This window comes from Polypterus senegalus, chromosome 17 (genome assembly GCF_016835505.1).
Source record: "Polypterus senegalus isolate Bchr_013 chromosome 17, ASM1683550v1, whole genome shotgun sequence".
NCBI classification, from domain to species: domain Eukaryota; kingdom Metazoa; phylum Chordata; class Cladistia; order Polypteriformes; family Polypteridae; genus Polypterus; species Polypterus senegalus.
The window spans coordinates 2,457,998-2,472,945 of record NC_053170.1 but is presented as its reverse complement, the minus strand read 5'-3'; the positions used below and the strand labels follow the sequence as shown (position 1 = coordinate 2,472,945).

The window sequence follows — 14,948 nt, the reverse complement described above, 5'->3', positions numbered from 1 at the left end:
CTATATAACACTTTTAAATTCAGTCCGCATCATTGAATCACAGGTTGCGCCTGAGCCAATCTCTATAAGAGGTAGACATCGCTATTTGAAGACCCCCTCTGAAGTCTGCAGCTCATTTTCGTCTCCCACTTTCATTATTTGTGTAAGCAGCCCCCTTGTTTTTTTTTTTTTTTCTTTCCTGCCTCAGACTTGTACGCAGTGGGGCGCCCCTCGCCGCCACCTGCTCTTCCCTTTTAACTCCTCCACATTTTCTTCCTGTCGTGTGAGCCCCCGCACTGTCTGTGCCTGTCAGCAGTTCACTTTCTTTCCCCTCTCCGGCTGTTTTCGTCCCCATTTTCTTACCAGTCAAGTGTTTTCTTACCCATCCCAGTCTCCCCAGTGAGCGCTTCACAAAGGCGCATTACAGGATAATTGCAATGTAAGACAAATCGCCCCCTCCGTCCGCCCCCATCCCGGGTGCCAAGTCTCTTTCTATGACACATCACCCCCCATTTCTCTCTGTTTTCTCGGGTTCCACGTTCTTCTTATTTCAGTCTTTGATTTGCTGTGCGCAGTGGCTGTTCCTTCTCCCGTTGTGTTTCACACCTCCCCGCTTCTTCTGTCATTGATATTATCGCCCCCCTCCTTTTTTTTCTGCTAGTATTTCTGCGACCACCCCCAGAACCCTGAGTCCCCCCGCCTCGCCTTCACGTCGCTCATAGCTCTCTTTCTGTCTCCTTCGCTCCGCAGACTCGGTACAGCTAAGCGACAGCAGCAGCAGCTGGCCGAAGACGATCGAGCGCTCCGGTGGCGGTGGCGGCGGGCGGAGATGCGGCGGCGCCCCGACAGCCACCTGACCCGAGTGCGCCCCCTCCGGAGGCAGTCCTTAATGAAGAGGAGCCTCAGTTCGACCGAAGCACCTGCTGGAGCCGTCATGTCCGACTTCCAGATCTCGGTCCAGGAGCTCAACGAGCTGCTCTCCAACGGCAGCGGCTTTTACAGCCTGCCGAGCCAGCACTGCAACGAGGTGTACCCGCGGATCTACGTGGGCAACGCGTGAGTGGCTTCTCTTCACTATGTTTTTTTTTCCTTTCTTTCATTCTGAACGTCTCCAGCTTCCCTCCGAGCCGCCGCCCTTCCTGACAGCCGGCTGGCCGAGCGCCTGTTCCCGTCCGTCACGCGCGGGCACTCGCGTAGGGTCGCCGCCTGCTCGTTCGCGTCCGTCTCACTTGGTGTCACGTGCGGGGCTGCCACTGTCGTGCTGCCTCGTCATGTCGGCTCCTCGATGCTCATCTGCGACGAAAACGCGGATGTCGACCGACCTACTTTGCCGGCTTCCCGCGTCCGAGTGCGTGTGAACGGCGCTATATTCGCAGTCGGCCTGCGAGCCCCGGGGTTTGCTGACAGACACACGCAGGTCGCCTTTGTCCGCGATGTCCGTGCGTGCAGTTGCGGGGTCTCCGTGTTACGTGAAGGTCAACTGAGGACGCCGGGGCGGCGATGCATGGCTGGGGTGTTTGGTGAAGGCTTTCAGGGCGTGTGCTTCTCGCCGCCACTGGAGGGCACACTTCACGTCCGATGGGTGCAAACGAGAGTTTGTGGAACCCCCAGGCTTACAGGGAGCCCATGTAAATTCAACGGGTGGGCTGCTTTCTGTCTACTGGTACAGCTCTGCCACCCACTGAACCTGACTAACAGCATGGCATTGCAGTAACGTCACGGCCTCTTCTTACCCAGGGGTGTCCTTCTGCTTGTTTGTGCAGGTGCCTGTGCTGCTTGCCAACTTTATCTTCCATTTTGCCAATGGCACCTGTGAACTGAAAACAAGCTGCTTGGGTGAGGAGATGCAAAACCAGAGGGGATGGAGGAGTGGGAACTGGGGAAGCTGCTGTGCCACTACAGCCTTAGCTCAACAGTGTGGGTGATATTTCATGTGCCCACTTAGCCCCTCACGGACTGTCATGCAGGCGCTAGCCAGTAGAGGGCATCAAGACATCCATGAGCCGTGGGCGACAGCACCCCCTCACTGACAGAGCGAGAATCCACCCGTCTGTCCATCCTACGATCCAGTCCGTGGTCAGGGGAGCCCATCTGTGCAGCACGAGGCCTCAGACAGGTTCACCTCTATATAGTGCCTTGCATATGTTACCCTGACCATGGGGGCACCTGTGGTCCTAGTTTGGCCATTTTAAGCAAGGCACTGGTGTGCTTGATGGCATCCCAGAATTGTGTTTGGATTGAAGTCCCCACTCTGTCTTCTCACAGGGGTGGATCCCTCTTATGGAAAGGGCATCATGAAAGGCGCTATATAGCAAGCTGTACGTTTTGAAAAGTAATGGCAGGCAATCATCTCCTCGCTCTCTTCATTCCTAAATAGATACCGGCTGGGGAGGAAGGGAAAGACGGCATCATCCCAGTCCAGTCTCCATTTAGACTCCTAAGGGCTGGAAGCATCAGTGGGACCAGCAGCTGGCACACATGGCATCTGCTTGGCATTGACCAGGAATGCTTTACAAAATAGGAGAAGTCATCAGGGCGGCACCGTCTCTCCCTTTACATTTTCCTGAACACCACATGGGTCAATCCCAGCAGGCCGGGAACCTGGGAACCCAGAGGTGGGAAAAGGAGAGATGACCCCAATTCAGGATCTCCTAACCCAACTCCCTGCAGCTACCGTGACCTCAGGAGGTGGCTGAGACGAAGATGGCGACGTGCAGCGAGACCCCTCGGTGCTCCGATGTGACCAGCAGCGAGTGGCAGATGCTGGCCGTGTGAGAGACGATTTATTTTGGGAGCACAAGCTCTGCTGCCTGGGCACTCCTGGGCTAGTGCCAGCTTCTTGGCATTATGGGAAATGGCGCGCACACCGAGGACAGAAAACCATTGAGCCTGCGTGTGTGTGTCTGGGTTGTCACATGGAGCCAAGTGTGACCTGCAAAAAGACAGCAGCGCTGAGCAATGACAGGGAGCAGATGGCACAGTGCCACACAGCCAAGGCCACAGTGGGTGACGGTGCCACCCCAGCAGCCACCTCACTCCTCACGTCTTAAAGATCATCGAGGTGTGTTGATGGTGTGGCGGGGGGGGGCAGACCTTAGTAGGACCCTGATTGACAGGAGGCATGTAGCAGGTGTGCCGGGTTTTATTACCCAGTTTGTCCAGAGGGACTTAACTGGGATGCAGAGTCTGATTCTTAATTTGGCTGTGAACGCCTAACTGGAGGGGAGAGACCTTGGTTGGGGGTCCCCTTAGCGGAGAGGGTGGCAGGAGTTGTTACCCAGTTTGGCTGGCAGGGTGTAATTGGGAGACGCGGGGGGCCTGAGGTGCAACTTGGGGCGTAACTGAGAGGCACATCTTTGCTCCTAACTGGTATAACTGGGAGCAGACCACATTTTCCCAATTGACAAAGTTAGGTAACTGCTGGGGTGGAGTCTTGTTACCCAGTTTGGCCAGAGAGGGTTAACTTGGAGGAAGAGTTTGAAGGGACAGATGTTGGCTCCTCGTTTGGTTGAGGGTGTCATGGCTGGGGAGGTGGTCTGTGAGTCCTTGTCTGATTGGGGGGGGGCTAAATTGAGGGGATAGACATTGGTTTGGGGGCTGGATGGGGGTGGGGTGTTTACAAGTTAGGCCTTAGGATGTGAAGGCCCAACTGAGGGGGGGGGGTCCTTGGTTGTAGGAGTCGGAGGGGTTTAGGTTAGTGGGATGGGGTGGGGGGGGGTGGGGTAGTTGTATTATCTAGTTTGACCAGAAAGGCTTAATTGGGAGTACTGGTTGAGGGTGTCATGACTGGGGAAGTGGTCTGTGAGTCCTTGTTTGATATGGGGGGGGGCATAACTTAAGGGGATATCAATCAATCAATCAATCAATCAACATTTATTTCTATAGCACATTTTCATACAAACAAATGTAGCTCAAAGTGCTTTACAAAATGAAGAATAGAAAAATAGAAGACACAATAAAAAATAAACATATTCAACATTAATTAACATAGAATAAGGAAGGTCCGATGGCCAGGGTGGACAGAAAAAACAAAAAAAAAACTCCAAAGCTGGAGAAAAAAAATAAAATCTGCAGGGGTTCCAGACCAAGAGACCACCTGACTAGTCCCCTCCTTGGTTAGGGGGGTCTCCTGCTTGGGGTCAGGTCTTGACATCCTGTATTTCTTGTAACCCAGTTTGGCCAGAAGGGTCCTTGGTTAGAGGTGTCACCTTGGAGGAGAGGGGGCAGGACTTGCTGCCATGTTTGGTTGGCAGGGGGTAATAAATGGGGTGGGAGGGTAGTCGTATTATTCAGTTAGGCCAGTAAGGCTTAATTGGGAGGACTGGTTGAGGGTGTCATGGCTAGGGAGGTGGCACATGAGTCCTAGTCACCCTGGGCTCGGGTGTAACTTGGGAACGCACCTTGGTGGGGGGTGGCTCATATGGCCCAGTTTGAGTGTAACTGGTAGGCCGTTTCCGTCCAGTTCCAGTCACTTTTGTTTCTCATTAGGACCCTGATCTGTTGTCCCATTTTGTCACCACCCTGTGCCCCATTTCACACTGACTGCTGTTGTCCCCCTTGTCTCCATGCAGGTTTGTTGCCCAGAACGTGATGAGGCTCCAGCGTCTCGGTGTCACTCACATCCTGAATGCGGCGGAAGGCAACTCCTTCATGCACGTCAACACCAATGCCGACTTCTACGCGGGCACAGGCATCTGCTACCACGGCATAAAGGCCAACGACACGGAGCACTTCGATCTCAGCGCCTTCTTCGAGGAGGCCGCAGACTTCATTGACAAGGCCCTGGCCCACAAGGAAGGTGAGACCTGAAGGGGCATCTCTGGGGTCCTTTGGTCGGCCCACTTTTTTAACACCGAGTTTCATTCAAATCTCCAGACGTCACTATGAGATGGGATTAAGTGACAGGTGGGTTATGTGATGCGAGTAGTCTGAGCCTATTTTTTTTTTTGTCATCCTTCAGTCCTGACTGCCCGCCTACCCCTTAAGCCTCTTGGCCGCCTTCTTCTGATGCTCTAGATGAGCTCCGGTGGGTTTCCTTTTCCTTTTGGGCAAAAGAACTCATCCACTCAGCTCCTGCCGAGGAGCCCCTCACTGTTTAGTCCCTGAAGAAGAACCTCCCAGTTACTACTGAGGGGCTGCCCTGGACTCTCTGGTGGCTTTTGAGGAGAGGCCAAGGGTGACCTGCTGTCCCCCAAGAGTGACACAGCACTTGTCTAGGTTCAGAGGGAGCAATGGGGGTTTGCAGGTGGTCTGTTTATCGTACCCGAATAATTAAAATAAAGAAGACAGACGGTCATAACAGTGCTGCCCACTTGTGGAACGTTCTGCCCATTAAGCGTGGTGCTGGAGAGTGCCAACATGGGGCATGATGATGAGCATGTGCAAGTGAGAATTCTACTAGACTCTGTGCACAGGACAGTGGGGGGGGCATAGAAACCTCTCTAGCCCCTCCCACTCAACTGCCACTTAAACAACTCATTGTATCCGGTGGGCTGTCAATCAAACATCTTACCTCACCCAGCTGCCAGTCTGCCAAGCTGGTGGTCCCTCAAACATCTCACCCCACCCAATCCGCTGCCACTCAGACTTCTTATCCCGCCCCGCTGCCTGTCCCTCAAGCATTTCACCCCCCACTCCAATATCGCATTGCGTCCAATGGGCTGTCACTCAAATATCTCACCCTGCCCAGTTGGCTGCCCCTCAGGGATCAAAACCCACCCAAGTCATCTGCCACTCAAACATCTCGTCCTAATCAGATGGCTGTCCCCCAAGCATCGAGCCCCACTCACTTGCAAGCCAATTAAACATCTTAACCCCCTTTGGATGCCTGTCTCTCAAGTGTCTTGTCTGCCCAGTTGGGGGTCCCTCAACCTCAACATCCCACCCATTCAGCTGCCACTCAGACATCTCATCATGTCCAGTATGCTGCCAGTCAAACTTCTCATGCCACTCAGCTGCTTGTCCTTCAAGCGCCCACCCCTGCTCAGATGACTGCCACTCAAACATCATGTCCTAATTAGCTGGCTGTCCCTAAATTAGTGAGCCCCATTCACTTGCATGTCACTTATATATCTTTTACCCCCACAAACAGTACCTGTCCTTCAAGCATTTAGCCCCGCCCAGCTGACTGCCAGTATCTCACTCACCCTACCCGGCTGGCAGTCCCTCAAGCGTCTAACCCGCCCATTTGTCTGCCACTCTAAGATCTGGTGCCAGTCCTCTCTGCCCACCTTCTCCTCCTCCTCACCTGTATTTTGTGTTCCATGTTCTGCTTGTACTGAACGTGTCCTGAGCTTTTTCAGGTAAGGCAGACAGAAGTTTCGAGGTCACGTAGTTCTGCCCACTAACCCTGGCACCAGAGAGTGGTGACTTGTGGCATGTTGGTGAGCACATGTGAGTAAGAACTCCACTGGGCACTGTGCACAGGACCCTAAAGACCCCAAAAACCTGTAGGGTGCTCTTTGTTGGCTGATTTCTTTTCACAGGTTAACAAACAGTGCCCATCATCTCATTACCAGGAGCCGCCTGGCGATAAGCTGGCCTGGCTGGGACTTTTCTTCATATAAACAAGCCGTGCTTTTCTCTGTTTTAATTTAGATAAACTGCACACATTTATATTTTAAGAAGCCCCCTGAAATGGTAGCCTAAAAATAATAAATCAATACAAGGCCACACGTTGTAACTGCTTCTAAAGATCAATTAACAAATACTGAGCCGCAGGGGTGGAAGGTGAGGCCGGTGACAAAGAAAAGGAAGAATGGCACCCTGAGGGTGGCCATGGGGTGAACCCGAGTGTGCAGTGAGGTGCAGTGTGAGTGGCGGCGCCCACAGGTCTCACCCTCCTGTCCCTGGGACTGCAGAGCTCTCGCCCGTCAGCGTCGTTCATTCTCTCCCCGTAGTCTTCGAGGAAGATTAAAGAAGATGTCGCCATCCTCACCCTCACTCTGCCTTTCCTCGTTTTGTGTTTTTGGCTGAGCTGCCGTTGACCCCCCTGTCTCCAGAACCCCTTTCCATTTTACAAACTCCCTGGGCATGCCGCCTATTCGCTCATTGCTGGACTGTTGTGCCACTCCTGAGCCGTGACGGTGGTCTTTCTTTCTTGCTGCCTCAGACCTGGGCGTTACCCTCACAACCTGCGCTGTTGCAATTGCAAGCTTGCCCATTCTTTACACTGTTTGTGAGTGGCACTCGTAGCCTGTGCCACTACTCTTGTGGGGGCACCACTGCCTGTGCCATTGCAGTGGCAGGGGGGCTTTCCTGATGTTTTCAAGGGGCAGTGCTGGAGTTTCTTAGACAATGTGTGGGTCATCGAGGTGTCTGTGGTGGTCACCACCTGACTTCAGATTAGCTCAGCTTCTCCAACTGCTAATCATGTGGCAAGTGACATTGTGCCCTCCTATTTATTGTCCCTTCCTACAGCCCATAAACAACAGGGGGCTTTCATTTCTATGGTGCAAAACTCGCCATGTTATTCGTCGTCAGTGACAGCCAGTCGACCAAATTCACACACATTTCATATTTGGTCTCTCTTGCCTTCCATGGACCCTCAGCCTTCCTCCGATGCCTTTCTGGGGTATCCTTGTGAGTCTCAGCCCCCCCATCTTGATTGCGTTTTTCACGTAAAGCCTCAGAGTCTGTCATTGTAAGGCGCCGTTGCTTGCATCCCGTCCCCCTTATTGACCCCCATTACCCGCTGTGTAAACCCCATGTGTACTCGTATGACTACATCCTGTCTTTGAGGGCGACTCTCAGCGTTCCTCCTATTCCTTTCTTCCGCATCCTCATGTGTCTCAGCCACAGCGAAACCCACCAATCAGACCAAAGCCAAACTGACCAATCGGATTGCTCAGAGAGGCTGGGCACACCCCGACAGACATTAGCGTTTTATGACACTGACAGACATGTTGGTGTTCCACTCTCCTCTTTTACTAATCATACACGTGAGGCGCACACTTAAATGGAAGCCACAAACGTGTCACGTTTTGAATGTGGCCCTTGTTATTTGTCATTTGAAGTATGAAGCCCCTTCAGTCCACCCAGCTGGTTTGTCTCGCTAGTAGCTCTGCTGTCCCAAACTCTCCTCCAGATCCTTCTTCAAGCTTCTCGGGGGTCCCATGTCATTCACCTCCACGTCTCGGCCGTCTGTTTCAGATTCTTGAGTTAAAGAAGTCCATCCTGGCTTCATGGCACACCACCTGCACTCTGCAGCATGTCAGTCGCCTGAAGCTAAGCAAGCACTTGGATGGGAGACCACCTAGGAGAAGCTGCTGGAAGAGGTCAGCAGGGGGCATCTACCCTGTGGTCTGTGTGGTGTGTGAATCCCAAAGCTCCAGTGCAGTGACAGGGACACTGGGCTCTAAAAATGGATCCCATCCTTTACGTGACATAAAAATGGGGTCCTGACTCTCTGTGGTCATAAAAGATATCTGAGTATCGTTCATAAAGAGTAGGGGGTATCCTGATATCCTGGCTAAATGTCCCACCCCGGCCTCGTCCATTCTGGCCCCTTAATTATTACCTGTCCCTAATTGGCTATCTCACCACCTCACCAACCTAACAGCTCACGTGTGGTGAGTGAACTGGCACAAAATGGCTGCTGTCACATCATTCATGGGGGGGTAACTACACATTGGCCCCCCTTGGTCTATTTAAATTGCTTTGAGTAGTAAGAAAAATGTTATGGAAATTGAGTGTATTATTATTAATAATAATAATAATAATATTCTTCAGAGCTAAATGCACTTCCCTTAATTTCCACTAGGTGTCCTCGAGTACATGATTTATCATTAAGTTCTAAGAATTGTGTCAATGACAGTTCACAGACCATTCCACACACATTTCCTATTTGGTATCTCGTAAGAATTGTGCCAAGTCTCCTCTATTGATGCCCTTGAGGACTTTGTGGTCCCCAAGCTGTCCCCTCTGTTCCAAGTTCCCCGAGGCTGTCCCAGTAGGACATGTCCTCAAGTCCTGGGATGCTCTGGGTGGCTTCACATGTCGCTCTTGTCTTTCTTGCAGTGTGGTGACCAGGACTGCTCACAGGACTCCAGAGGTGGTCTCACTAGTGCCCCCTACAGCCTGAGCATGACATCCCTTGATTTCTATTCACCAGTTTTTACCACCTAACCCTCTTATTTGATTTGCCATTTTGGTCACTTCACTTCTCTGCCTTCCTGTGTCCACATAAACCCCTCAATTCTTTTCAGAGCTCAGTGTCCCCCATCTTGGATTTAGACTTGCTGTTCCTGTTGCCCCTCTTTGCGCTTTTCTACTTCATTTTCCAGGTGTTCTGATCCCCGTTCCGAAGCTTCTCCAGGTCTTCTGAATTGTTTTTGCCACTTCCTCCATGTCTGCCATTCCTCCAATCTGAGTGCCATCTTCAAATGTCACAAGTTCACTAACTACACAATGCCATTAGTGTCAATTGGAAAAAAGTAACTGAGGGTCCATGGACGGACCCCTGAGGGACCCCACCGATGAGCTCACTCCACATGCATCACTGAGCAGTACTGTGATGATAATCCTCATCTTGGGTGCCGCTATGGTGGCAAGTCTCTTATTTAGGAGCCTCTACTCTTGAGAACCTGCACTGGCACTGTCATTGACCCCCATGGTGCCCTCGAGGGCCAGCACTGGTCACTTTCAGAGTAGCACTCTCATTGACACCTGTGGCACTGTCATTGACCCCCCATGGTGTCCTCGAGGGCCAGCATTGGTCACTTCCAAAGTGGCACTGTCATTGACCCCCGTGGTGTCCTCAAGGGCCAGAACTGGTCTGTCCCCATCACTCTCGAGGAGCAGAGTCCTGATCTTCAGAGAACACCCGGGCGCCTGCCTGTCTTGTAGTGTCGGAGCGCCAGAGCAGACATAAAATCCATGCCAATAAATCTCGAGCCGCCGCGGCAGCCTTGTCTCATTAAGGGAATTACACGCCGCCAGCGCCCGCCTGGGTGTGAGAGGCGGCCCTCGTGCTGGATTAGTAATGATCGCTGCCAGCTTGGGACGCGTGCCCAAAGATTGACCTTTGACCCCAATGCCCCGCACTCAGGAAGTTAAGGTTTAGGCTGCCAGAGGGGCACCAGGGACTTGAGTGAGCCTCGGCTTGGCAGGCCGCCCTGGGGTGTGCCTGACACAAAGTGGAGTTTAAATCGCCTGACTGGTGTTCTGTCCTCTGCCCCCCACAGGCCGGGTGTACGTCCACTGCCGAGAAGGGTACAGCCGATCCCCGACGCTTGTCATCGCCTACCTCATGTTGCGCCACAAGATGGATGTGAAGACGGCCCTCGCCACGGTCCGCCACAAGCGGGAGATTGGACCGAATGATGGCTTCCTGAGGCAGCTGTGCCAGCTTAACGAGAGACTGGCAAAGGAGGGTAAAATCAAGACGAAATAGTGTGGTGGAGATGGAGACGGACGGAATGGCAGGCAGGTGGGCGGATGGGCAGGCGTGGCAGCCGCATTTCATTATACCTCAGAAGCGGAGTCTGTGTGTGTGTGGCGTGCGTGTGGGGGGCATTGGTGTCTTCCGGGTGAAATGCTTGGCCGGTGTCTGCGCTCCGTTGGTGAAGCAGGGCACCTAGTCTTCCACAAGGCCTCATAGGGGCCGACATTGTAGACCCAGTAAAAGGTGGCATCCTCACCATCTGGAGCTGCTGAGGGGACGTAATGCTGCGCAGGCCTTGATTGGCCACACTGGCACATCAGGGAGGTGGGCATCGGGCTGCATCAGTGTCTCTTACTGGACAGGGTGGGCACTCAGATGATTAACCCTATTCTGCCAGTCTCGTTTTTGGGATTTGCAGAAGCAGGTGTTGTCCTGGGATGACCGCCACACAGCGACCTGCTCGTCACACAGGAGTTGCTGATGAATTTGTCACCACGCCGCAGACTCAGAAGAAATCTCTCTCTTATTTATAGTGCCTTTACACACAAAGTCACCGAAAGCGGGCATGTTGGCCTGCAGGGTGTGCCTCTCTGCCCCTAACATTATTTGGGCACCTTTGTAGGCTGCCAGAGAGGTGCAGGATAACTCGCAAGTTGCCCCCTTGTGGCTGCTTTGGGAATTGCGGCTTGCCAAAATGCAGTGCCAGTTTGAAAACCAGAGGAGGCGCCCTCTGTTCTGAAGGTGGCAGGACCTCCGTCTTCCATAAATCAAGTGGACCAAGCTTGATGGGTCTGTGGTGTTGGTCCAGAGAGAGACTGGCAGACACGCTGGGCAGCTTAGGTGAATCGTTGATCAGTGTTGTCCTTATATAGTGCCTTTGGCGGGTAGTGCCCAGGAGGCTGTGGCGCTGTACTTACCCAATCATAATGTTGCAGATGCATAGTAGTAGACATTCTGGTGGCATCAAGGGCTCTGATGCCATTTGGGGTCTCAATGTGTCCATTTTTATTGATTTTTCTGGACTGTGTAGTGTAGTGCAGTGTGCCACGCAGCTCTGCATGCCAAGCCTGCCCCCTTGTGGATGATTAGATTTAGCCATTTAAATCTTTTTGTATTTTAAATTAAGAATTCTGTTTATTTTAAAGGTGCCTTGTAATGGGGGCCACAGTGAAAGGCACTATATAAGCTTAAGGTGAGGGGCATAGCAGGTTTGCTGCTGGCTCTGGGCCAGCCTACACATGTGCCCTTAGCTTGGTATGCCAAGGCTGCCAGTCTGCCCCATCTGCCACACTTGCCCACGGGTCTGCATCTTCTGTCAATGTCTTCCTGCCAGGAGCGATCGGTCTCTTCTGCGCGCCCATGCCGGCCCGTGCTGCCCTGCCCGCTCCTCTACCCCATTATCTGTTCACATTCCTGGATGCTGCCCAGTCACCGTTGGAGATGCCTGACCTGAAACCCACAGGAGTTAAAGTGTCGGCCCCCTCTAGCCGAGCCAGCCTTGGGCAGCCCTGCTCCTGAATACATTCCTGGGAAGAAGAAGCCCAGAGCCCAGACTGCACTGCCCGCTCTTGGTGAAGTGACCAATCCCCTGGCACCATCCAGAAGGAGAAGAACTCGAGTGCTCCTCTGGAGTGCCCAGTGATGCCCCCCTCCTCCCCCATCACCTGGAAGACCCTCTCAAAGGTGACCATTGGCCGAGACCCTCACCCTGAGCACCCCATGCAGCTGTCACTACTTGAGCCAGCATCCCTCTGCTGGAACGATGCGGCCTGCTGAGGTGATAACGTCACACTGAATGATGCCTGCTAGTGCCCCCTAGTGGTCTGGCAGTCGGCTGCATTTAGAAGGTTTGAGTGGGGTGACCTGAGGCCTGCTGGGTAGTCGGCCCTCTTAGCTATGTCTCTTCCAGCTTCATGCACGTTTGTCTCCTGGGGGATGAGCGGCGATTGATGTGACAGTATTTTAAAAATATAGAAATATATCTCGATGTATGTGTGTGTATTCTGTCGAGTGTTTTTGTCACCAATGTTTACAGTTTTTTTAAAGTATTTATTAGCACGAGTGCCCTGTGCCAGTGCAGGAGAAGCGGAGCGGAGAGGTGGCTCTGCCCGACATGTCAGGCCTGCTGGACGTTAAGGACAAAAGTCAAACCCGCCTTATGAATTTGTCATTTTTTAATTTTGTCAACTTGCCTGGTCAAGGATGGACACAGCGGGTGCCGGCGAGGAGGGTGTCACCCAGTAAGCGTGGTGGACGCCCACCCACAATCGAATCTGGACTCCCACACCCCTGCAGGGCCAAGAAGGTGAAGTAGGATGCGTCAAGGACATATAGCGCCTTACACGGAGATGACGACTAACAGAGGGACGCTTGGGATGACTGATGGGTGAACTCTGATGCCATGATGAAGACAAAGTGAGCAGTGAACGCACTGCAGTGGTGGCCGAGAATGGCTGGGGTCGGGCAGCGCCCACCTAGTGAGTGACATGAACTCGCCACTCGTTACTCTCACACGCCAGGGCAGGCGCAGGTCAAAGTGCACTTGATTTTGTGTGGTAGCCATTAGTCTGCTTGTGTAAACAGTAAGTGTGAACAATAAAAGAAATGCAAAAAAATGCGCCAGTGTCCGCTGCCTTGTTGCTGCTTTATCACTCAGGCCTTCAGTGCTGTGCTGTGAAAAAGTGTTTGCCCCCCTTCCTGATACCCTCCTTTTGTCCAGACCTTGGGACGAAATGAACCGGGGGACCTGGACCCCCATGTACTTAATATATTTTAAGTCGTAAAGTTACCCACCACCTGTACTGTGAAAAGGTAATTGCCCCCCTTAGTTACTCCCTCCAAACTGCTAACCAAAGTTCATCAACAGCTGAATCTCAACCTCCCGGTCTCCTGACTCCCACCATGATGGTATGACAGTGAAGTCGTCACCTCCAGGTGGCCTCGATCAAAAGACATTTGAGAAACTTTCCAATCGGGACACGGTGACAAAGCCATTTTTAAGGCCTGCAGCACAGTGAGTGCCATTAGCTCACCAATCTGCCCAGGAAAGGCCGGCCTGCCACAAATGACCCCAACGGCACACTGATGGCTCCTTGAAATCACGGAGGAGCCCCAAAGAACATCTGAAGACCTCGGCTAAGGTCAGCGCTCAGGACCTCACGATAAGCAGGAGGTAAAGGGGGACGAAGAGGGACGTGGAGACCTGAGTCATCCAAGAGGACCACCAGGATGATCCACAAGTCTTTCACAATAAAGTGCCACAGGTGGACAAGTCAAGTGGGCCACACAGAGTCCCACTATGTCTGGCGCTGACCAGTAAGAACATAACACCCACAGTACAGCATGGCAGTGCGAGGGTGAGGGTGTGCGGATGATTTAGGAGCCCCCCATCACTGAAGGGATCCTGACTTGTGCCCCTGAGCAGAATATCCTATGGTCTTCCCCCCGCCATATGGTCTCCCCCTGCCTTGTGCCCAATGCCTGCTTAGATTGGCCCCCAGACCTGAAAATGGATGGACAATGAGCCAGAAACACAACAGCAATTCTGCAACTGAGTGGTCCGGTCCTGACTTGAACCCACCAGACGTGTGTCCACTCGCTGACCCACTTGAACGTTCCTCAGCTTCGACGTGAAAGCTCGAATGATGCGAAGCACTGAGATGTGATTATTGTTGTTTAAGGTGTCACAAGTACAGAACCAATGGGGGCAAAGACCTTTTCACGTGAGTGACAGACGTGTTTCATAACGTTAACTCTTAAATAAAGAAACTCGGAATTTAAAATCAGATTGCACTGTGTGTTCACTCGGACCACCTTTCTTGTATCTGAGGGTCTGAGGCCCCTCATTGTGTAGAATGAGCAAAAAATAAAAAAAATTGGAGGGGCAAAAACTTTTTCACAGCACTGTGAGGTCCCCCTAAACTGTGCCCACCAGTCAAAAAACAAACACAAATGGTGCCACGCAGACACAGAGTTAAAAATCGAGCGGCCGTCAGGGACGAGCCCCCTGTGGCAGCAATTCCAGCTTTGCAACTTCGTAAGTTAAATCTCGACAAGCTTGGCACACCTGGCACACCCGTGTTTGTGTATTCATATTTAAATATAAGACAATTGACGGTCCAAAGGGTCATTGTCATGGCCAAACAGTACAGATTGCTGTGCCATTCTTTCTTGCGTGCCAACCCAGTCAAGGACAATTTAACCGTTGGCATTCCAAGAGAAAGGCCACATGACAGGGAATATCAACAAAGCTGGCAGCTTCCGATTCCCTGGACTGAACCTGAGAGAGAAGCGACGCTCAGGTGTCTTAGGGGCAAAGCCATCTGGAGCAGTCGAGTATAAATCAGAGCAGAGCGGCGTGGCACACAAGGCTGGAAAGCAAGCGCTTTATTTTTGAAAGCAGTTCAGAGGGTCTTCTCCGGAGTTAAACAACTTCAGCCCCTGTGTGTGGCCACCAGCAAGTCTCGGGAACGATCCTGGTTTGGATTGACCGATGAAGATGAGAAGAGGGTAGCTGGCAGTGCAGCCATAGACCCCGAGGTGAGCGCTGTGAATGAGCGTGCCCTGTGATGGACTGGCACCACGT

General features: G+C 52.5%; 1 protein-coding gene across 1 annotated transcript; it reads left to right on the top strand.

Annotated features, from left to right (window-relative positions):
- Positions 1-498: 498 nt before the first annotated feature.
- dusp3a (dual specificity phosphatase 3a) lies at positions 499-12,980 on the top strand. Its single transcript, XM_039740695.1, has 3 exons — positions 499-1,035; positions 4,551-4,777; positions 10,164-12,980. Exons 1-3 carry the CDS (start codon positions 809-811, stop codon positions 10,370-10,372), a joined length of 663 nt encoding a protein of 220 aa, XP_039596629.1. The 5' UTR covers positions 499-808; the 3' UTR covers positions 10,373-12,980.
- Positions 12,981-14,948: the final 1,968 nt, after the last annotated feature.